The following is a 24,601-nucleotide window of genomic DNA, read 5'->3' as shown; positions in this document are numbered from 1 at the left end:
TAAGCCGCGGTTTTCAAGTCACCATACAAACTTGGTGGCTCGCCGCTTAGCTAGGCTTGCTTTACATCATTCTGTTATTCAACAATTGTATGAAACAATCCCAGGCTGGCTGCCTGGTTTCTTACAGTCAAACATGCTAGACATGCTAGCGCCTGATGATTAAAATGCCGACGGGCATTTAACTTCCAAAAAAAAAAAGACTACAGATGGTCTCGCCAAACCTTTGGCCCGTCTTGGCGGCGGTGTCGTACCCTCTGGCTTTGACAGTGCAAATTACTTTGCACTTACAAAAACACTAACAAAGTTCGAACGCCAACACATGTCGCCGCTAGCATAGACAAGTTCAGCACCGGAATGATTGACGTTGACCAAAAGGGTTGGATTTGGATAAAATTCATAAGGGTTGCAATCATGCATTCGCCAAGCGTGCAGCAGCATCAATTGATGAAACTGAAGATGTGGCTGTTACCAAACTTGACGAAACTGAAGAAAATGTGGCTGTTACTTGGCCTGACGAAGCTGAAGAAGAGGAAGAGTGCGTTACTTCGGACGGCGACGTCTAAACTGAAGAAGAGTAAGCCTGCAGCAGCATCGGAGTCAACGAAGCACGATGGGAAAAAATTGGTCATGTCGACCTACCTGCAAGTAAGTAGAATTAGTCACTTCTTTTGTTTGGGATAAAGGTCGCTTTTATAAACTCAAAATATAGCATCAAACGAAAGCATGATGCGCAACGCCCAGCCTCCGTGTATTTAAGATGCAGAAAGCCAACACCAATAGTTTGAATAAAATAAAATAAAATAATGATCCGACATATCAGCAATAGAAGAGTCATGTGACCGACACTATGCCTATATCGAATGAGGTGACGAACACATTCCGAGATTATGCTGTCATTCATGTTGGGTAAAAATCTCCATCTCCACCAGTTCCAACCGCATAGCGATTGGCACTCCATTCGATGCAACATAGACCACATACAAAGCGAGTGCGTACATCGAAGAAAAACCTGCAAAGGCAATTTTTCCTATCAAAAACCAAATCATTTCTACAGTCAAAGCGGCCATAACAAGGCAAACGCTCCGACTCTTATTAGGGTTTTGAACCTATTTCGAATATCATCTAATCAATGGCCAAAAATATTGGCAACACTTATGAAGGTATACAAACTAGATGCTACTTGGATGACAGACCATGTAGAACGCGCAAACTTGCACTAAAAAAGAGGTGTCTGATTGTCTAGTCATGAGCACAAAAACTACGCTCATTGCTTCCTTGCTAGTTGCGACGGGCGATGTTTTCTTTGGTTAGCACAACTCCGCTATGAACATAACAGATGGAGATTTTAACTTTTAGCGGAATCTTTGATTTTCAATTTTTCTTGTTATTATTCACTGAAACCTCTGAATGTGTGAGTGTACGATACTTCAAGTTGACCGTGAAGGACCCATATTTAGTGAGACTTCAGCGAAACTCATCTCGTCCTTACGTCAGGTTAATCAACTCCAACCAGGATAAAAGATTTTGACATCAGACAAGTGCAAATCAAATCCCGCCTGAAAGCAATATCTGGTGGGGATGAACTGGACACCTGCGCAAGAGTATCATTCTTATGGCGAACATGTGGTACAAAGCTGAATATTGTTCTGGGGGCTTGTATTGCATAGCCACTTGTCCTCCCAGAAAGAGATCCCCGACCCATCTTTTATCGCAAAGATCGCCAGCAAAAAAGATGTTCCTTTGTCTTCATTAACCCAGCCCAAAAGTGTGAGCCGCCAGGTTTCCAATAGGCCGGACACTCAACTTTTTTGCATAGGTACTTACTACGCGGCAAGGATTGCCATACACCATCTTCACTAAATAGTCTGAATACTCATTTACTAAGTAAGGCATCATTCTTGACCTGTAGGACATGAATGCCAAAGCCTCCTAGGTCTTTCGGCTTACAAACCACACTTAATTTGGCTAATCTATTATTTTTGTTTTCACTGTCTCCTTGCCAAAAGAATCTGAATCCGAAATAATCCAGTCCTTATAAGACCCTTTTTGGGAGTTGAAAAAAAAAGTATATAGATAACCATATTTGTGAGGACATAATTGATCAAGGCCAGCCGGTCCTTCAACAGAGAGCAATTTGCCTTTTTAACTGCTCAACCGTTTCTTTAAACGCTCCTCTACATGTGTTCCACTCCATATTAGTGAGACGTCAGTAATGAATCAGAATTCTCAAATATTAGTATATTAGTCGCTGCTATATACAGAGCTCCCTGCTGAGTGTTTTGGCCATCCGGTGGACCACCAATTCTGTAACGAAAGGACCCTAGCAAATGCGGCTCCTCTGTGTGCAAATCCTTTTTCCTCCTCTAATATGTTGTACCTCTTATTCCAAGAATCAATCCATTGAGAGAGTTGTTCCATGTGGTTGATAGAGTCGCTCCTTGCTGTTTTGAGATTTGTTCCTTGTTACAAGTAGGACCGTAACACTCCTCTGTATCCAGCCCATGTTGGTACCACGTCATGGGTTTCAGCGGAGCAACACGCCTTGGCGGTGGAGGAGCGAGTTCCTTCACCACCGGTGCTACGCCGTAGTCCTTGGGCACAACTACCGGAGCTAGGTTTTATCAGTCGTCTAAACTATAGGATAGGCTCATCAAAGACGTGATCTCCAACTAACCCGTTGCATTAGAAGTGTGATATACCCATTCTTCCACTCATTTGGATTTCTAGGTCAAATGTGATGCAGATTCAATATGGTATTAGTGTCAATAGGTCTTGATTAAAGACTTCGGCCAACATATAGTTATATCGGTCCCATGTCTATAGAAGGATTTAGTGAAGCCTAAACATAAGGGATGCATAAATATATTGACGACCTTTCTTCATGAGTTTGGACCTTGCATGAATTGGCTACTTCATGTAGTGACCTGAAATGTCTTATAAAAATTTACAGAGGGTAGTAAATAATGTGACGCGTGAGTGCCAATTCCTATCCAAGTCCTTTTCCAAGAAAGTGGGTAACATTATTTTCTAGATGATCAAAGTGGTAAAACCAACCAAGATAGGTGTAGCCAAGTCTTGTGGCGACAAGTGTCACTTCGGGGCAGGTCCCAGAGACAAAATTACTGGATATCTTAATGTAACAGCATAATTTCCACATATTTTCCATCGTGTTACCCATTGTACCAAATATGAAAATTACCACGCTGAACTTGAGTAAGCTCCTAGATACTTGCAAGTTGTAACGCACATCTAGTAGTATGTATAGTATGTTGTTCTGAAACTACTTAGTGAGACGAGCATGCACACGTGCGGTGCATGCGATTGCTAGTATTCGGCTAGATAATTGGTTCCATTCGGCATTGTTCGTGTGAGCTTCTAAATTTCGTTTTCTTTTCATTAAAGTACCATTTGTTATGGAAAGACGAGAATGGGTAAAATGTCATATCGTGTTCCGTGAGTGCCGATTCTGATCAAAACTTTATGTAACCAAAGTAGGTCACTTTTTGATTGACAGGATCAAAAAAGTGGGTAATGAATTATGACTTGTTGGGGAGCACAGTGATTATTATGATTGGAGTTAAGTGGACTCACCCACATGAAGCAAATCTTGTTGTCATGTGTCACGAACAGTTGAACACATGATCAATCATTATGCGGATATGCATTATGTGCCTCATCTTACAACTCCAATTACAAAGTTCATTAGTGCAGTGGACTATGAGATGCTCACATGCAACAATTTTTTTTGCGAGAACTCAGATGCAACATATAATATATACTCCCTTCGTCGTATAATATAGCATAAAAGATGCTACACACACGGATTTTAGTTTATACACAGACTATCTCTCACAAAACGCAGAAATATCTCAGAATTTTGGCCATCTCACTGAATATTGCTTTAAGAAAAAACAAAACTATCTCTCACAATTACGCAGAAATATCATCAAACACGCATGGTCAAGCTTGGGGGAGAACCGGATAAACTCTGCAAATACGAGCGCGCGCTCATCCGATATTCCGACGGCGACGGCTACGGGTGGAGTACCGGCGAGGAGAAAATAGCGTGTCGCTTCTCCACACGTACGTGTCCGGTAGAGTAAACACAAAGACTGAAGAAAGCTAGTGGCAGGCAGGACAGGATTCGCAAAAGGTTGGAAAAGATTGAAACTGGACCGCGACACATTATAATTCTAGCCGCCGCTCGTGTTTTCCTCCATGCATCAGCATCACCGCGCGTGCACTGAGCTTTCCGCGGCCATCGTCACGTCGATGACGTGCTCGGTGCGTCGTGCCCGGCCCCGTTCGCTCCTTGATTTCAACTTCTTCAGTCGCACTGAACCACTTGCGCTTGCACGATGGTTCGCCGGCGACCGGTGAGCGCATCCAACCAACCATTTAAAGCTACTGCATCATCCCGGTGCAAGTGCAACAGCCACCAGATAGGCAGCTAAGGCCTAAGGGGACAGCCAAAACCTTTGTAAAGCCAAGGGATCTCGGGCCTTGCCAGTTCGGAACTAGAGCGGAACCATGCCGGTCACGCAGGCGCCGGGGCGGAGCATGGGGCCAGTGAGCGTGGCGCGGCGCGAGCTGAGCAGCCGCGCGTGGTCGCTTTCATCGCCTGCCAGCCCGCAGCCGCGCTACGGGAGCATCGTCACCGTGCTCAGCATCGACGGCGGCGGCGTCCGTGGGATCATCCCCGGCACCATCCTCGCTTTCCTCGAAGAAAAGCTCCAGGTGACTAGCTAATTAAGTTTTTCATGTAATTTAGGCAATCATATCCTGCTTGCACTTGCACGCATCCGTCCGCAATGAATTGTTGGGGGTGCGTAGGAGCTTGATGGGCCGGACGTGAGGATCGCGGATTACTTCGACGTGGTCTCCGGGACGAGCACCGGTGGCCTGGTGGCGGCCATGCTCACAGCGCCCAACGCCGAGGGCCGCCCACTCTTCGCTGCCAAGGACATCAACAAGTTTTACCTCGAGCACTGCCCGAATATCTTCCCTGCCGTCTGGTGAGGATTACATAGTAGTACATGACTCGCAGTCTCGCACATCATTTATGTTTTTGAGAGACGGAAACGTCCTCAGCCTCTGCATCGAGTGAGCAGCGTACGCTCAACGAAAGTAATCATGAGCTAAGTATGTAAAATCTTTTGAGCAGCAAAGGACCTCTGGGCTGGCTCAAGAGCATGATGGGGCCCAAGTACAGCGGCCACCACCTGCACAAGGTCGTGAAGGAGCTGCTCGGAGACACACGCGTCAATGAGACGCTCAAGAACATCGTCATCCCCACTTTTGACATCAAGCTCCTCCAGCCTACCATCTTCTCAACCTACGACGTACGTATGTAGAAGAACACAAACTGATCCACGTGCATCTATACAAGTTGGCATGTCATCCGCTTGTTTTGCTGGTCACTATTTTTCGATAGCTAATATTCTCTCTCCATCCAAAAATAAGTGGCGTTGATCTAGTAAAACTTTGTACTAAAGTTGTACTAGATAAACAACATTTTTTTTAATGGAGGGAGTAGTATATATGATTGTGTACGTCAAGGGATGCAGTGACAGGAGGTTTACCCTTCTTTCAAAAGCAAAGCTTAGTAACATATACATGATACAAAATCTTAACAGGCCATGAGGGATGTCTCCAAGAATGCTCTTCTGTCGGATGTCTGCATTAGCACGTCGGCCGCGCCGACCTACCTCCCCGGCCACCATTTCGAGACCAAGGACAAAGACGGCAAGACCCGGGCTTTCAACCTAATCGACGGAGGCGTCGTCGCTAACAATCCGGTAACTCATGCTAACACACTAACACGACAAGCAAGCTTGATGGGAGCTTGCTAACATCCTCACAAACTTACATTGAGGTGCATGCGCAGACGTTGTTGGCGATGACCCACGTTAGCAAGCAGATCCTGATGGGAAACCAGGACTTCTTGCCCATCAAGCATGCGGGTTACGGCAAGTTCATGATCCTTTCATTGGGCACCGGCACAGCCAAGATCGAAGAGAAGTTTGATGCGGCTGAGTGCGGCAAGTGGGGCCTTCTCGGGTGGCTCTACAAGAGGGGTGCCACGCCGATCATTGATAGCTTCAGCGAAGCTAGTACCGACCTCGTCGACATTCAAGCATCCGTGCTCTTTCAGGTCCTGGACTGCAACAAGAGCTATCTCCGGATCCAGCACGACGAGCTCACTGGCGAAATGGCCTCCGTCGATGTGTCCACATCAAAGAACCTCAACGGGCTCATTAGTGTCGGCAAAGCGTTGCTGAAGAGACAGGTGTGCAAGGTGAACGTCGAGACAGGCAAGAACGAGCCCGATCTAGAGAGGGGCACGAACGAGGAGGAACTGGCCCGTTTTGCCCGCATGCTGTCGAAAGAGCGCAAAGCTCGAAAAGAGGCCTACAAACTTGTGTAGTCTGAATATTTACCCCTGTTTGTATTTGATGATGTATGCATGTTGGATATTTATGTGGCTTTCGACATTCTTCATATGGTTATTGTCTAATGTGAAATTATTCATAATATTAATGTATGTAATGAGGAATTTTCCATATTATTAACTTGAGGAAAAGGAAACAGAATTTTACTCAAAGAAGAAATAGTCATGGCCAATGTGGTTGTGCTAGAATAGAATAGAGAATAAAGGGATGTCCGCTCTACTGTAATTTTATACTACCTTCGTTTCTACGTGACCAACGGCGGAGCCAGGAAATAAACATAAGGGGGGCCGAACATCAAGGACAACTCTAAAATGCAACTAAGCCTGGCGGAATATATAGGACTTGACACTGAGTATAGCAAAATATTTACTATTATAACCGTAAGTGTTGATAATATAGACAAAATTTTTTTTGGATCAAAGGACACGGCCCCATTTTTATTATGAAAATGGAAATGGAGTCTTATCCTACAGAGACTAATCTCGAGATTTTTTTTATGTTGCAACCAATACTTTGAAACAAAACTATATCCACCAATGAATGTTGTGAATTAGGATACCAAAATGCAAGATCTTTCATATTGTACTAGTGTAGCCGCTTCCTGATGTGCTCCAAAGTACAAACTGAAGAGAATAGAACTAGCAAGATTTTTGTGTCTTCATCAAAATATAACAAAAAGGATTTTGTAGCCTCGTCCCAGATTTTGGCTTGGAAAAATAGAGTAGTTGAGACAGAAGGGAAACTACACGAGTGAGAAGGAAGCACACCTGGTGTGTCTATGTTTGTGAAATGTAGAGTGTGGCTGTGGGAATGAGAGCAAAAGTCAAAATGGTTCTCAGTTTTCACCGATTGGGATCCTCTGTGAACAATACATGTATTTCATTTGCTAAAATGGTGTAGATCACATAGCTCTAGGCATGTTTAATTAGGGGTCTTCAAACATTTTCTGCAGGTTGGGGGCGGGGGCGTGGCCCCTGCTGGTCCCCCTGGCTCCGCCATTGTACGTGTGACGAAGCGCAAAGTAGTCAGTACCCTCGGTAGGGTGCCGTACATGGTCGGAAGTACCAGAACGGATCCCGCACGCACAATATACCCAGGTTTGGGCCTTCGGTGAGGAGTAATACCCTACATCCTGCGCGTTGTTCCTATTCATGGTGGGTATATCTCGTGCGAGAGATTACAATGGGGAGCATGAAGATGCTACCGGGAGTTTATTCTATGGAAGTAGATGGGGATGAGAGCCCCGTAGCCCTCATCTTATATACATGATGGGGGGTAGAGTTTTACAAAGAGATAGATCCAATCTAAAGCCGCCGCCAGGATGACTTGGGGGGCCAAGGTAGTCTCATGGATGTATGTCTATTCTTCGGGGCTCCCTCTTATGTTGGCTACTTGGTAGGCCTCATGCCAACCCCCTCCCCCGCCCCCCATACGGGCCTTTTGTTGGGCTCCCTTGAGAGAAGCCACCCCCCGTGCATGGCAGCGTCCGTAGCCCCCGAGCATGTCTGGAGTTTGAGTTTCTTCGATTTTCGAGAACCCAGACGAGCTCCTGATTTTGGACCCGTTGAATCGGCACTGATTAGGGATTTGAGGGTTTTCACACACATGGGGTAGGAATTTTGAGGGTTTGAGTATAGACGGTAAATCTCTACTTCAAGCTTGTAGTCATCCACCTCGAGGGGAAATGTAGAGCGGCCAGGCTGAGAAACCCTCGCCACCATCTCCAATGCTTTGTGCTCCTACTCATCGTCGGAGTCATCTAGAAAGACCTTGATCATACGTGTAGTGACATTTTGATTGGAGCACTAGTTCATATGTGTATGTTCAATGTAGATTGACAAGCTCGTCATGGGAGGCAACGACAAGGCTGGCAAGGAGGTCGTCGTTGACGAAATGGGCAAGGAGCTCACCTGTGAGGGGAAGGGCAAGGAGGTCGACTCTGATGGGAAGGGCAAAGGGACCGCCTCGGGCAAGATGAAGCAACCTGATGGTGTAGCCCCCCCCCCCCCCCCCCCCCCCGCCTCCCAAAAAAAAGAGGGTTAAGAAGTACGTCCATTACCAGAAGAGTGTCGGCGCAATGCACCGCCACCGAAGGGCTTGCGTGGACCCTCCTCACCATGGCCCAAATAGCAATGCTCGCTATCCCTTGTAGACGTTTTTTTATTTTATTTTCTCGCATGGCACTTTGAGTTTGCTCGCCACTTCATGAAAAACTTGTTATGGCTTTTTTATGTATTTAAAAAAGCATGAATTAGAAATAATGTTCACAGGTTTGAAAAATGTTCACACGTATAAGAAAAATCAAACATCTTCACCAGTTTAAATAAAAGTTCATGGATTGTTAAAAAATCAAGATTTTTTAATAAAAGATCACGAATTTGAAAATCATGAATGAGGAAGACCTAGCTGAAAGCTTCCCAAAACAGAAAGTGTTTTTTTTTTTTTTTGAGAAACAACAGGAAGATCTGGCCAGCCCATATAAAAACGTTGGGCGCCCTGTACCAATAGCGAACTATCTGGTGCAAAATAGGAATTTCCCAAGCTCCGCCCGGTTCTTCTTTTTCACTTTAGCTATATGGCAGGCGACTGAATTTTTAGCCTGCGGTCAGTCGAATGTTTTGCCCTGATTCAATGTGCTTTACGATACGTGGTCCCCATAGGTTTCACTGACGCTGTTAACTATTCAATGTATTTCACGCCTTTTCTTGATGAGTGCATGATGCAGCCCATGCATGTATGTCACCACGTCGTGACTCTTGCACCCACATGGTTGGATGCAATGCGTGCCCATTTTAGTGTGCGTGCATGCTATTTTTCGTTGTGCTTGCCTCTGTTTTTCTTTCACGAGTTTGCTTTTGTCTTGTTTTTCCTTTCATTAGTTGAATTTCCTTTTTCTTTATGTGTATTTTTGGCTGTTAAGTGTGTGTGTAAATGTATGCACACAAGCACTACATTTATATATTATATTAGAGTACAGAAATTTCACTATGATATGTTTCTTCTTGCATATTATAAGAAGTGCATTTTTGTACTAATTGTGTGGAATTTTCTGTTTTAAGTTTTATTTCACTTTCTTTCTTATTTAAGGGTATACCAATGACACTAACCCTTTTTTAAACTTATTTTTACGCAAATTCTACTATTATATGCTTGTTATTGCATATATAAAAAGACTGCAATTTATGCGTAAATTTGTGAAAAATTTATCATGATTTCTTTCTTCTTAAAGGCTGGTATCAATGCCACTACTTCATCTTTCTTGAAAATGTTATTTTTTATTTTTGTGTGTGTAAATAAGTATACACACAAGTACTACAACATGTGTGTAAATTATATTAGAGCGCAAAAATTGCAATACTATATGTTCCTTTTTTGCATATTACTAAAAGTGAAATTTCAATGCAAACTTGTGTGTAATTTTTCTTCTCTTTTTCTTTCTTCTTAAAGGGGTTCATTATTCCCTAGAGAACTTCATTATTTTGATTTTGTTTTAGTTTTCTGATTTTCTTTCTTCTTAAAATAAATCATTCTTGTATAGAAAACTTCATTATTTTGATTTTGTTTTAGTTTTTTATGTTTGACTGTTGAGTGTGTGTAAATGTATGCACACAAGTACTACATGTATATATTATATTAGAGTACAAAATTTTCACTTTGATATATTTCTTCTTGCATAATATAAATGGTACAATTTTTGTACTAATTGTGTGGAAATTTTTGTTTTAAGTTTTTATTTCACTTTCTTTCTAATTTAAGGGTATATATACCAATGACTCTAACCTCATTTTAAACTTATTTATATACAAGTTCTACTATTATATGTTTGTTATTGCATATATAAAAAACCACAATTTATGTGGAAATTTGTGGAAATTTTATCATGATTTGTTTTTATTTCTTTCTTCTTAAAGGGTGGTACCAATGCCACTACTTCATTCTTTCTTAGAAATGTTATTTTGTGTGTGTGTGTGTGTGTGTGTGTGTGTGTGTGTGTGTGTAAATAAGTATACACACAAGTACTATACAACATGTGTGTGAATTATAGTAGAGTGCAAAAAATGCAATATTATATGTTCCTTTTTGCATATTACTAAAAGTGCAATTTCAATGCAAACTTGTGTGTAATATTTTTTTCTCTTTTTCTTTCTTCTTAAAGGGGTTCATTATTCCCTAGAGAACTTTATTATTTTGATTTTGGTTTGGTTTTCTGATTTTCTTTCTTCTTAAAGGGTTTCATTCTTGTACTTCATTATTTTGATTTTGTTAGTTTTTATTTTATTTTATTTTCTTTCTTTAAGGGCAATACCAATATCATTCCACTATTATATGCTTATTTTGCATATTATAAAAAGTGCAATTTATGTATAAACTGTGTGCAAAATGATTCATCTTTTTATTTTCTTCTTGGTAAAGAGGAGTAATTATGCCACTAATTCATTACTTCTTAAACAACATTTTTTTGTGTGTGTAAGTGTACATGCAAGTACTATGCAAGATGTGTGTAAATTATACTAGATTGTGAAAATTGCACTATTATACTTTATTCTTTGTGTATTACCAAAAGTGTGATTCAAATGTAATGTTGTGTGGAAGTTTTTATATATTTTTATTCTTAAAGGGCAATACCAATACTACTAATATATTCTTGCTTAGAAAACTTCATATTTGATTAATTTTGTATCATACATAATTACTGAAAACTTGTAAAATTATGTGTGTGCACTTATATGTAATGCATGTACTCATATCCATCCAGCAGAAAAGTTCAAATTGTGAATGGTCTTGTACGTGAGACCCACCATCATTCATGCATGGCATGCGGAACAATGCATGCACGCATGCATGCATGCATGTACCCGCGAGGCCAAGCATTGCCACGCACAGAGATGGCCTTGAGCCTTGTTTTTCATATTTATTATTGGATAAATCTTACGGGAAAAAAATCCGTCGATCGGCATTAAGCTATTCCCCTTGTTTTTCTACCCTTGTGTAGGTACTTTTCTTGACTAATAGGATTTTCTATTGCCAGCTTGTTTCACGGGTTACTTCAATAATCCTACGACACGCGACCGCGCTCATGTAGGGGACCCTATTGAACTTTCACCTTTCTTAATGAAGATTCTAGAAGGTTCCCTTCTGCTTTTTTCTTTCTTTTTTCAGTGTTTTTGTTTCCTATTTCTTCGGGATTTCTTCTGGTCTTTGTTTTCTGTTTGTTTTATCCTTTTTATTTTTCATTTCCTTTTAGATTTTTCTAATTCACGAATTCCTTGCATTCACAAAAAGTATTTAAAGTTCATGGAAATTTCAAATATTTGCAAACAGTTTGAAATTCTGGAGTACTTTCTTTTACAAAAATTTCTTAATCTTTTTCAATTTTGCGGCCATTTTTATCTCAAGAACATTTTTGAAATATCATGTACAATTTTTAAAGTTCGAGAACAATTCTAGGGGACCCTTCACCGAGTCCTAATCTAAAAAAACGGAAAAGGGAAGGAGTTCCTATTCGGCGCAGACACCGTCGAAATATTATATGGGAAACGTTTCGGGACGGCACGCCAACTAAAATTTCAGCCGGTCTCTCTGGTGGCCCACCCAGCTCACTACGTCCCTTACCTTATCTTTCCCCACACCACACCACATCCAAATCTTATCCTCTCTCACATTCCTACCTCGTCGACGCCCAATCTTCTCGGCTCTCCTCCCCGACCTCTCCTACAGCAAGATCTACAGGCTCTCCAGCGAACACGCCATGCTGCTGATGTGAGGTTCAACCATGGCCTGTGAGCTCATAGAATTAGGGGCGGCCATGGCTTGCGAGCTTTCACTGCAAAATATGGCGGGGGCGGAGAGCGATCCCATGGCGGATGCTGCAAAGCCAGGTGGCTGCCGGCGGATTGGACGGCGAGGTTGTCGGCGTCGCGCTTCCCCCCACCACCCCCTTCCCCCTCCCCTCCGCTGCTCCACCGGACGCCCGGGCTGTGAGACAACAGCTGAAGCGGCCATGGTGGTGTTGCAAGCATCACCAATTACCAGCGATGTCAACCAGCTGACTCCAGTGAGGGAGACGGAGGCATTCGGTGCTGCAACGAGTGAGTTTTTTGGCTGGAACCAGACCGGCAAAAAGCTGCAACCAATAGCCGTCGACGGTGGAGACGAAGGCCCTCCGGGGGGCTGCAAATGACAAGTGTTTTTGCTGGAAACGGTTAAAAAAAGCTACATCCACACATGACCGGTGCTGGAACCGCACGACCGTCGAGTCGTTTTTCTGGCACTGGCTTGTTGTTTTGCTACAACCGGCGAAAAGTTTGCTGGATCCGGTGAGATTATTTCGTTTGCAACCGTCGGCGTCGACGCATTTTCGCTGGAACCATGATGCTTTTTTGCTGGAATAGTTTTGTTTTTTGCTACCACCAGTGAAACCTCGTTTTGTTGCCAAGTTTTTGCTGCTGCACACGGTGGTGGAAGCCGACGTCTGCGGCAAGCAGAGGCTGCGACAGCTGGGTGCTGCAACCACGACGCCTCGTGCTGGAACCATGACATGAAAAGCTGCAAACAACAAAAGCTGGATCATGCATTTTGATTTTTGTTGGAACCAGCGCATTTGTTTGATGCAACCGGCTAGTTTGTTTGCTACTTTGAGCTCTCTTGAAGTTTGCTGTTGTGGTTGTTTTTGCTGGAACCTTTGTCATTTTTGGCTGGAAGCGACTATTATTTTTGCTTCAACTGATCATTGGAGATTTTTGGCGTTCAGATTTTTCAATTGAAACATGACGCTGCTAGTTGACGACGGCGGCGAACTGGATCTGACAACGCGATTTTTTTGTTGCGACCATGGGGCCTTGCCCTGGAATAGGCAGACATTAGAGCTGCATCTCAATATCTCATGGTGACCGCGCTCTACTGGCAGCCGTGTTGCCATCTCGGTGATGGAGGCGGGACCTCATTGATGCTCGCCGGTCACGGCCACGGCGGCGGCCAAACGTTACCCACGGCCATGAATGGGGGACGGCGCTACACGATGGCGAGGGGCCGAGGGCCTATTTTTTTCTCGCGAGCGACACGGGGAAGAAGATGCCACGGGAGGGAGGACCAAATCCAACGGCGCACAAGGGGGTGAATCGGGTGGCCGTGGTGCGACCGGCCGAAATTTCGGCCGGCGCACCGGCGCCTATGCAGTAACGCGTGGGACAGTTGTTTTGGGCTGCATTTTTAAGGCCCACAAGCTTCTTCGGCTACTCCGCTCGCTCGCTCCTCTGGCTGCTCGCTCATGTACCATTTTTTTTCATCGCTCACTTCCGGAAGAAATCAGTACAAAAACGCATCATCTCCTTGCTCAGAAAAGAGGTAGTTAAAGGTTTTGAAAAATTTTAAATGGTCATGATATTTGAAAATGTTTAAGTATTTATAAGAATATTTGTAAATTTTATAAAAAAATTTAATGAATTTAAAAAACTTGTAATTTATAAATTGTTTATGTATTAAAAATATCATTGATATAAAAAATCTATCACTAGTTTAAAAATATATTTATGAATTGATAAAATAGCACGATTTTGAAGGAAACCACGAATTAGTAAGTGTTCAAAAATTGAAAAAATGTCCACCAACTTCAAATATAATAGAGGTGAATAAAAAAGTAATACAAACGAAAACAATAAAATGAAACAAGTAAAACCATAGAAAATACATAGAAGGAAAACCCGTAAATACGTTCCTAAAACCTTATAGAATGTTCCAATTTGGTATTCTTTTACGGGTTATCGCCTTTAAAGAAACACATAGGTTGTTTTCTTAGGTGTGACTAGGGATTTTATTCAAAATTCACATAGGTGATCCCTTATTTAGGGGGGCTGCTATTTATCGTGCGTGCCATCGGTATGCTTGCGTCGACTGCTGCACTTGCTCACAGCCTCCCATTAGTGGGCCCGACCAATAGCATGGTTCTTTTTTTACATCTGGTTTTTTCTAGGTTGGTATTCTGGTCGGTTTTCAATTAAAAAATGTTACCAAATTCAAAACAAATGTTTGTCAAATCAGGAAAATGCCTGTGAATTCAAAAAGTGTTCATGAAATCCAAAAAAAAGTTCTCAAATTTGAAAAAGTATTCATCAATTCAAAATTGTTCTAGGATTGTCAAAATGATCAGGATTTCAAATATTCTCACGGTTTTGAAAAAATTCTGAGAAATAAAAATGGATGTTCAATTTGGAAAAAAAATTCATTAATTCGATAAATATTGGGGCACCTAAAAATGTTGATGATTTCATTTCATGTTCATGGATTTGAAAAAATGTTAAAAATTCAAAAAAAATATGTTGCGAATTTACAAAACGTGAACAATTTTTGAAAATACTGAACATTTTTGGACAAAATTATAAATTTCTTAAATTAGTTTTTTTACAAATTTATGAATATAAAAAGTAAAAATAAGACATAGAAAAAGTAAATAATAATAAAAATAATAAGAAACCAGAAAACCAGGAGAACCTTTCAAAACCAACTAGGAACTTTTTCCTAAAACCGGTTGCACGCTCATGAGCAACCGGACCCTTATTGATTACTACGAGTGATACACGTCATTTGTGCCTATTTATCCCCCGTGTCTCGTAGGGCTTCGCTGACAATTGTGTCGGCTCATGAAACATGATCGATGGCATCCTCATTGATACAGACGCATGTACAGTCCGTTTTTCTCTAAAAGAAACATGCACGTCTGTTGTGCTATAAGAAATGTGATATATTTAATAAAATAAGACTTTTTTCTTTTTCTAACAGATATTTGTATATGTCATTAAAACATGAATTTAGATAATGCTCCAAAATTTAGAAAAAGTCTGCATATTCAAAAGTTGTATGAGCATTTGAAAATTGTTTGATATTTCAAAGAAAACTTGAATTTGAAAAAAAGGTTCAAGAATTAGGAAAAACATGCGGGAATTCTAAAAAAGTGTTAGCAAAATGAAAAATATAAATTTTTCGCAAAAAAATGAAAAATATAAATGTTCAGAAAATATTAGTGAATTTAGAAAAATGCTCTCAAATCCAATAAATATTTTTGAATTTTAAAAAGTTCACGAATTGATAAAAAATCATGAAACAAAATCACAAATTTGAAAAACAATCGTGGATTTGCATAAATGTTTGTGAACTCAAGTTCATGAATTGGAAAATATATGTGAATTCATAAAACTTTTGTGAAACTTCAAAGTATTGAAGATTTTGAACATATGCTGGCAAACTTAATTTTTTTTATGCATTTGAAAGAATGGTAATTTTTTTAAAAGGCCACAAATATGAAAAGTTCACAAATTTGGAAATTATTCACGAATCTGAAAAACGCTCAAGAGTTTCTAAAATATTTTTTTAATTTAAGAAAGTAACCAAATTTTTTAAAATATGAGTTTTCTTATAGAAATAAAAATAAATATAAAAGGAAGAAAACTAGAAAAATCGGTGAAGAAAGCAAAGAAAGTAAGAAGAACGGTTCTCGAAAAAAGGTAAGAAGAACAATAGAAAACCAAACACTGATGAAAAAAAGAATGGGAAACCATATAGAAGGTTCCCAAAACCGAGCACAACCTTATTCAAACTGTTCCGCAAACCGTCCAGGGGCTATGGTGCTAAATGGGCGGGCCACGTTGATAAACTATTGAGCGATTGCAAGGGATATGTATCGCTCACGGGAGGGGGATTTTCCTCAAACGAAATGAGAGGGGAATTGGATTTTGCGCCAAGCTTAGCTATGCACATGTCCAGATATCCACATGTACATCATCGTAACACACTTAACAGTTCAATATAATTAGATTACAGTGTAGGCATGTCACAGTGAAAATCAAAATGAAATGGTAAGTAAAGCATATCGATTGAATTGTATAGTTACAGAGTTAAATTACCTTACATTGTGGCGTTGTGCATCCAATCTTCGAGGAATAACCCAAAACTAATGTGAACGCACCTAGAAATTGAAAAATTGTAATATAATGTCCTTTTGGTGAGTGCCTTACAGTAATCCAGTCGTCGGTCGCAAAATGTTAAAACTTTATGCTGACACTACGGTTTGAGAAGCAAGAAATAGATAAAACCGAGAACTTGAGAAGCAACATACTCAGTACAAAAGCCGTAGGGAGATTGCCAGTTGGTGACCTACGGTACCCCTTTTTACTCCATTTCTCCATCGACTTGAGAAGCAACATGTCACCCTTTTCTAGCAAATAGCAGGGGTCCTTGTACAAAATAGACTTATGTAATATTGACAAAGAAGCTATCTATATAGGAAATTAAGATGAGGATGGTATCATCATAAAGAAAGATAGAGTAATATAATATCCAGGGCATGTACAATGATGCTATCTCAGTAGTGCCACATAGAATAAACGTTGACGTGGAAGAGAGAGAAATCATAAGAAAAGACTTGTCTTCTCTTATTTAAGAGATGATCTCTTAGCACAATATGTCTCACCACATTTTTAATTATAGCTAGTAATAGAAGAAAAGACTAAGAGATAACCCACTGCAGACATGCTTTTATTGTCATCTTTAAATTACATGTAAGGCATAAGATAAGACCGTCTTGTCAATCATTAAACATGCCCTAAAACAGCAAACACATTGTAGGGGGTTTTCTTTGGCCGAAGTTACTGCAAACATGGAATGAAGAGATTAACGAGACTTCTTTATTTTTTGATTTTTCGCCGGTAAACCTAGCACGCAAAATTATTGGTCTTTCCATGGAACCGAAAAATCGAAGCATGTTTCTAGGTGATAATAACCGAGTAAAATTACTTCCTCGGTCCACACCAAGGAATTCATTGGATATGTTTCTAGGTGACACCGCAATGGCGAGTACCAATCATAAGGGATACGACGATGTGACGAAGCAGCATGCATGGGCATAGCCGAAGATGAACATGCACAAATATGAGTCGAGATGAATCGATGTAGCTTGGGCTGCCTCGCGTCGCTGCTGCTGCTGCTGTGTGTGTCAGTGTTGGCTAGCTCTTCCAGTGTCCATCTAAGACGTTCAGATGTATCCATCGAACCGGCAAATTGTCCCCACCCCCAGGTCTATGTGGGCCGCTTCTGAATACAACTATACTGACAGATAGTGTGTATATTTCTGGATAATGATACACACGCAACTTTTACAACACAATTAAAACTTGGTAACGAGATCCGCACAGTCATAAGTTCATCTCATGATATATGGATTGAAGATCGATCAAACAAATTCCTGCCTAAGCTTGCAAATGATATGACAGCAATTGAGTAATAAAGGCAGTTATACTGAAAATAATGTAAATAAACAATGATGCAACTACCTTGCTGAAACAGTGTGACACTTCTGAGATCTCAGCCAATGGCCTTGCGAATCGAACGAAGAAGGGCTCTACCGGACCTAATATTTTTTGCTTTCACTTTCACGCGGATGGCAGCAGGGCGCGCGTGCAAGCACGCAAAGCTTTTAAACTGTTGTTCCGACGCTTGATGCCGTGATCCGCAGGCGGATCGGCCGCATCTCCACCAGAAAAACAGCTACTCCTACAGACGAGGGAGGAATATTCTCAGCCAGAAATTCGCACACAGCCATTGCCGCGGTCGTCGCCACGGTGGGCTACCCAGCCGGTCAGCGACAGCACAAGGCCCCTCCACGGTGGGTATCCGGCATCTTCTCCCCGCAGCCATCGTCCGATTCCGCATCATTCCTCTCCATCCACCCGGCTTGCTGGCTGCTGCCTCCTCGGATTTAAAGCTACGCCACCTCCCCCTTCCAGCAAGGCCCGGACTACGACATACTCCCCGGCGTGCCGAGTTTGTCAGTTAGCCGAGGCCCGAGGCGCGACGGCAGGGGGCAGGATGAGCTCCGGCGGCTGCTCGACGTGCCTGGAGATCATCTTCGCCGCCGTGCTCCCGCCGCTCGGCGTCTTCTTCCGGTACGGCTGGTGCAGCGTAAGCAACCACTCCTCCTCCTCCAGATTCAGCTACCTCGATCTGCAGTCTGCACATTAGTCATGGTGAATTGGTGATGTGCTGAAATTTCTGCCTGCGTGTGTGTGCAGTCGGAGTTCTTCATCTCGCTGCCGCTGACGATACTCGGCTACGTCCCCGGCATCATCTACTCCGTCTACGTCATCCTGAAGACGCCGCCGGAGCTGCCGAGCATCGACGGCGAGCGGCCCTACTACATCCTCGCCTGATGCGACAAGCTCCTTCGTGCACATACCGCTGTAGTGGAGCTTGCTGTACCGCCATTGTTGGGATTGGATTTGGACATGACTTGTAAGTTGTGCGTAGCCGTAGCTAGTTGTTTGAGCAAATTCTTTAGTGCCGGTGGTTGTACATGTAGTTTTCGTTCTTGATTGGTTGGGTATATTGGTGTCGTGATGTATGATTGGTTCATCGATTGGGTCCTTGAGGAAAAGAATCTTGGTCCCGCTGGCTCGGGAGCTAGCGATTAGTGTACTGTAAACTGTCCATGCCGGAAATCAACTGCTGGTATTGTTTGCAATGGATGGGTGTAAGGGCATCTCCAGCCGCGCCCCCAGAAAGGCCTCCCCAGGCGTTTTTTTTGCGCCGGCGCCGAAAAATCGGCCCAGTCGCGCCTCCAGGAGCTCGATTTTCGCCGGCTTGGGCCGAAAACAGCGCCGGCGGACCCAGGCCGAACCCGGCGCGCTGGGGGGCGCCCGGGGGCGCCGGGGCAAACTGTTTTGGCGCGAAACAGCCGCGGGCCCGCCGCGTCAGCGACTCTACCCTCTTCTCGGCCTTTCGTCGTCCTCATCGCCTCGTTTCCCGCGGCGAATCAATGCCAAAGCTGCCGCGCCGGTCAGCCTGCGCCATTGATGCCTCACGGGCGGCGCAGTGAAGACCGGATGACGCGCGTCCCTCGCCCTCCCTCGCCCGCCACGCGTACTCACGGCGGCTCGCGCACGGGCGGCGCCGGCCTATATAAGACGCTCCCCAGAGCACTCGGCGACTCGTACTCTCTCGCCGTCGTCGTTCCTCCCTCGCCTCTCTCTCGCCATCGCCGTTCCTCCTTCTCCTCTCTCTCTCGCCGTCTCCAGCACCCATGACCGAGCGCTTCCCAGGCGACGGCGCGGCGGCGAACGGATTCGGCCGCCGCCATCTTCACGAGAGCGAGGCTCGCCTCCTTTTCGAGGCCGAGTACCCGGTCCCGCCGGACATGCGGGTACCCGGGGCGTGGAGGATCAGCGTCGGCGGCGTGCCGATGCCCCCAATACCCACCGGCGCGGCGCGGCGTGCGGAGATCGCACGCATCCGCTCGTCCCTGCCGCGTGCGGCGAGGGAGGGGCCACGGTACGTCCCCGACAGCCCGCTCTGGGAGCCCTACTTCCGCCGCCGACACGCCGAGCAGCTCGAGGCCACCAACGGCGTCGAACCCTTCGGCAGGCTCAACGCCGTCGGCCGGCGTCGGTGGTAGGGCGTGCCCGAGCGCACGTTGGAGGCCGTCCTCGAGTACATCGAGGGCGGCAACACGCCGCGCCTCGAGTACCCCGCCCCCCCCTTCCTTCTCACGCCGCCGGGGAAGCTCCTGGACCCCGAGGCGCATGGAGACCGGGGGGTCCTCCTCGTCCGGCGGCTCGCCCTGCCTCCGCCCCGTCAAGCCGGAGCCCCAGGGCACGCCGGTCAGCGCGCGCACCCGCAACTTCGGCGTCCGCATCGGCGCCAACGCCTCCCCACCCACCGGCCGCTTCGTCCTCGTCGAGCCCAAGCCGGAGCCCGGCCTCCCCGCGGAGTACGAGGAGATAGCCCGGCGCGGCTTCTCCGACGAGGACGCCCTGCGGTGGGCGCGGGACGACTACCTCCGCGACGAGATGGTCCGGCAGCGCCGGGCCCTGAAGGAGATCGCCGCCCGCAAGCGTGGGCGCGAGGACAAGCACGGCGTCGTGGTCCTCGACAGCGACAACGACGACGCCCCCGGACCGTCCAACCTGCCGCGCCAACCGGGGGAGGAATGCAGCAGGGACGGCGGAGGCGTAGGCGGGGGCGGCGGCGACGACGACGACGACGGCGGTGACTACACGCGGTTCTACAGCCTCCTCAGCATGTAGAACCGCGTGGGCGGGCGGCGAGGCGGGTGGCGAGGGAGACGGCGGGGGTAGCCCGCGGTAGTTTTCTTCCTTTTTTTGTAAAATATGTTTAAGTTTGAACGAACTCGCCGATGTTTGCGTTAAATTTGAGTCGTTTTTGCGCCGTATTTGACTTTTTTGACTAACCGTGGGCGCCGCGACTGGGGGGGCATCACGCCCCCAGTGCGCGGTTTAGCGCCCGTGCGCCTCAGGGGGCGATTTTTTGTCCTTCCTGGGGGCCAATGGCTGAAGATGCCCTAAATCATCGTGGTCAGTGTCAGATGCATCGACACAATGATCTGTGATGTTTAAACTGGGAACAAATAAAATAACACGGTGACTGAGTTTCATTCCGGTCTCTATTTGAATCAAACAAATAAAATAGCACGGTGACTGAGTTTTATTCCGGTCTCTAGAGGATTTTTGAGTTCAGGTTCTGACCACAGTTTCAAGGTGACCCGGAAAAATAGTGTAATACAATGTTTAGTTATAGGCTTATACTAGTGACTAAGGATTATTACTAAATGACTTAAGGGCTAACTTGTGTTGTGGATATTGTTGGGAGAGAATGCATTCAGACTATTTTCAGGAAGAAAAAAAATCCTCTATGTCCTTCTTACCTGGTGTCTGCGTATTTTGAAATAAAAATTTTTGACCAATAAAACGTGGGTGTGTGTCTCTCAAAAATTATGCCACCATTCAATTCGTATTCAAAGTCTTCTAAGGATTATTATTTGTGAATGTAAGGCCTTTTTGGATTGCAGAAAGTTGAAAACGTAGGAATAGGAAAAGCAGAATTGAAAGGTCCCGTACAGGTTTAATTCTACAGGATTTCAAAACACGGGATTATGCATTATGTGTCTTTGGATGGTGAACATGAAACAAAGATGGGAATTCTTTTTTCATTTTTGAAAGATCCAGCATTCATTGGCATTTCACCGATTTAGCAAACGAGTGGTGACAAATAGGTGATCAAGTGATCAATGGTTTAAGAAAAAGAGAGAAGACCCTGTAACATTCTGTGTGATCTTTCACATAATATCACCAAAAGGGGGCTCTATGCATTTTGCTATGGCTAGCCGCCGTTGCCCGTTGCTCCATGTCCCTTCTGCATGCATTGATCACATCTCTGCCGCTCCGCAGTTTCTTCCTGAAAGTACAGTTATTACGTTCCATCCAGATTTGCCATGAGACCAAAGCGATCATCGTTTTGGTCCCCTTTCTGGTGCTCGTCGTTGCAACGTTAATGATCTTCATCACAATATCCATTGAAGACTTCCCTTGCGACCAAACCGATGGGTCAAGTGCGTTGCAACCCCTCCAGGAAAAATGGACTGCACAAAGGAAAAATGAAATGAGGTTTGGGCACAAGTAACAAGTAATATGTAAAATAGTAAAAAAAAAAGTAACATGTATAAAACTTGTAGTTGGTTTGACACCGCATTGGTTTGAGCCATCTAGACAAAAGGCGGCATCGACCATCTCATGTTTGAAAAAAGAATAAACACATTTTTGTCATACACCCATAACGAATCTGAATTCTCCCTTTTAGAACAAAACAGTAACAAAAATGAAGAAACAAACACGATATTCAATGAATGATTAAGAGGGAAATAGGGCACTAGATGATGGCTTTATCTTAGGGGAGAGGGCAACCTACACATATCTAAAAGACACATGAAGTGGTCACATAGTAGCATGGACATCTACAAAATTTGGGTGATATATGATTTTGAAATTGGTGTGTAAGCACAAATATTACCGGATTAGCTCCATTTTGGGAACTAGATTAGTTTCACTCGAATTGGAGAGAGAGAGAGAGAGAGAGAGAGAGAGAGAGAGAGAGAGAGAGAGAGAGAGAGAGAGAGAGAGATCACTAGAATCTACTAAAGTTCTGACTCTAAATACTCATGGATATTATGAAGCGCATAACTTTGATACAAAATCCAGAGCACAGACAGTTCAATTGCTAACTACTGACCCCCCCCCCCCCCCCCCCCTCCCCTCCCCAAGCGATAGTGAGATACGATATTTGAGAACAAACTACTAGTTGGTACTGCATGTACAATCTAGAACTATCTATTAGTTTCACATAAGCTTGATAGTCTTGTACTCCTCAAACCCCTCTAGGTTATTTGTTTGATTTGTGTACAGTAATATTTAAAGATACTATACAAATGTATAACATGATAATCAGTTGGCCTAGATTACTTGATCCATTGTAACAAAAACTTTATTATGAGTGACAATAAAACTCTATGACAAGATAAAATATGAGCTTAGTGTTATAATTATATTTTAATGATAAATACTAGAATGGTAATGACTAATATGTACGTTAATATTCATTTATGTGTATACATTTTTAATCTAGCTAATTATGCATAGAATTAGTATTTAAAATAGCATATTCAATGATGTTTATTAATAGAAGCAGCATTCATTAATAAAAAATGAGTTATGATAAAGTAAAAATATTTAGTATAAATATATTCATACAAACTTTTATTTGTTATTTATTTATAAAAGTTTGCCATTATGACAACATTGACAATATTATTGTAGTTTGGAATAAATCATGATTGTAAATAGTGTCGAAAGAAATATTGTAAACACAAATGTGATACGGTAGCCGGATATTTTGACGAGCTTAGTATTGTCGAACAATATAATTTGGTACAAGTAGTTATATTTGTGTCTACACTCAGTGCTTAAGAAATATCTGAAATCATATATACATTTTTTATAAATTAGATTATAAATTTTATCCAGAATACAAAATGATTATTTTTTACAAAATAAGTGAGAATTATCCTAATATTGCCGTGGAAAAATAGTTTATTATATTCAGTTTAATAATTGATTACAAATAAAATAAAATAAATAAAAAGAGTTCAATATTTAAAATAACCAAAAATAATACATAAGACTTATATGTTCAACCTGACGGCAGGAAACTTTACGAGGTTAATGATATTATAGTTAGTTAGTCAAACAAACATGAACAAATAAATTTCATTTTATTTTGAATAACCAGACGGTTGATGATCTGTTTCCGCCTAAATGCATAAGACTTATTAGTACCACTATTTTTCATACCAAACCGATGAACACTTGTGAGTAACTCGCTAGATGGGATTACACTCTTTTGTGTCTTAAGTGACATTTTTTTGCGGGAGAAGGAACTTTCATTAATCAAGAGAGATGCTTACATTCAGACTTACTATGCTAGCTATCTCATCAGGGAAGTTTCGAAGCCAACAAGCTGTTCATTGTTGCACCCGTCCCATACAAGCAAGGGTGTGGCTAGCAGCATTAGCATGCCGACTAATCTTAGCTAGACTAATGTTCCTCTGATGAGCCAGAATCATTCTGATCTCACTAACTCGGTACGTGTACCGCAATCTATCAACATCCCTCGACTGAATCAGCTGCATCAGTTCAGCACAATCAGTTTCCACCACTAGTGGCAAGTTCTACCAGTGAAGAGCCAGCCGGAGTCCTTCATCCATCACAGCCATCTCAGCTTCCAAAGCATCAGCACAATTAAAGAGCACACGTGTCGCAGCAAAAATAACTGCACCTTCGTGGTCGCGAAGAATCATCCCCGCACCAACCGAGCCATCCTCCTTAACAAAGGCACCATCCACATTCAACTTAGCATGAGCAGCATCAGGGACATCCCATCGTGGCTTCGGTGTTAGTACATGTGTGGTTTGAGGCACATAATCTGTAGCAACGATCACATGTTTACCTTTCACAGGATCGGCATCCGGGTATTGCTTAATGGCGAGTAGAGAATTGATGTAGCTGGACAAGAACCGGCGAGACACTTCGATCGGAACTGGGGTTTTTTATGAGTGATTTCATTTCGCGTGTACCAAATCCTCCACATAATCATCAGCGTGGACAACTTCTGTGTTTCGGAGATCTTGTCCAGCAAGCGAAATAGCCACTCCGGCTCAGCATCATGTAGATCCTCTGGAGTAGGAAACTCCCAGGTTTCTCTCATGGCGTCCCAAAGTGCTGCTGCATGTGGGCATATAATAAGTGCACTAGGAG

The 24,601-nt window shown here is 43.4% G+C and overlaps 2 protein-coding genes across 2 annotated transcripts; both read left to right on the top strand.

Annotated features, from left to right (window-relative positions):
- The first annotated feature begins 4,358 nt into the window (after positions 1-4,358).
- Positions 4,359-6,524, top strand: LOC123154920 (patatin-like protein 2). The gene is made up of 5 exons (XM_044573528.1): positions 4,359-4,737; positions 4,834-5,015; positions 5,165-5,342; positions 5,637-5,798; positions 5,888-6,524. The coding sequence occupies exons 1-5, from the start codon at positions 4,531-4,533 to the stop codon at positions 6,425-6,427; spliced, it is 1,269 nt and encodes a 422-aa protein (XP_044429463.1). The 5' UTR covers positions 4,359-4,530; the 3' UTR covers positions 6,428-6,524.
- An 11,443-nt stretch (positions 6,525-17,967) lies between these two features.
- LOC123154919 (hydrophobic protein RCI2A) lies at positions 17,968-18,960 on the top strand. The gene is made up of 2 exons (XM_044573527.1): positions 17,968-18,401; positions 18,512-18,960. Exons 1-2 carry the CDS (start codon positions 18,309-18,311, stop codon positions 18,647-18,649), a joined length of 231 nt encoding a protein of 76 aa, XP_044429462.1. The 5' UTR covers positions 17,968-18,308; the 3' UTR covers positions 18,650-18,960.
- The last annotated feature ends 5,641 nt before the right edge of the window (positions 18,961-24,601 follow it).

Source organism: Triticum aestivum, chromosome 7A (genome assembly GCF_018294505.1).
Source record: "Triticum aestivum cultivar Chinese Spring chromosome 7A, IWGSC CS RefSeq v2.1, whole genome shotgun sequence".
NCBI lineage: Eukaryota > Viridiplantae > Streptophyta > Magnoliopsida > Poales > Poaceae > Triticum > Triticum aestivum.
Note: the sequence above shows the minus strand (reverse complement) of the source record. Positions and strands in the feature narration are given on the sequence as shown.

Coding starts and splice junctions, on each gene's coding strand:
- LOC123154920 (XM_044573528.1), top strand. CDS start 4,531: ATGCCGGTCACGCAGGCGCCGGGGCGGAGCATGGGGCCAGTGAGCGTG. Junction 4,738..4,833: donor TCCTCGAAGAAAAGCTCCAG/GTGACTAGCTAA, acceptor GGGGGTGCGTAG/GAGCTTGATGGGCCGGACGT. Junction 5,343..5,636: donor CCATCTTCTCAACCTACGAC/GTACGTATGTAG, acceptor AAATCTTAACAG/GCCATGAGGGATGTCTCCAA.
- LOC123154919 (XM_044573527.1), top strand. CDS start 18,309: ATGAGCTCCGGCGGCTGCTCGACGTGCCTGGAGATCATCTTCGCCGCC. Junction 18,402..18,511: donor TCCGGTACGGCTGGTGCAGC/GTAAGCAACCAC, acceptor GTGTGTGTGCAG/TCGGAGTTCTTCATCTCGCT.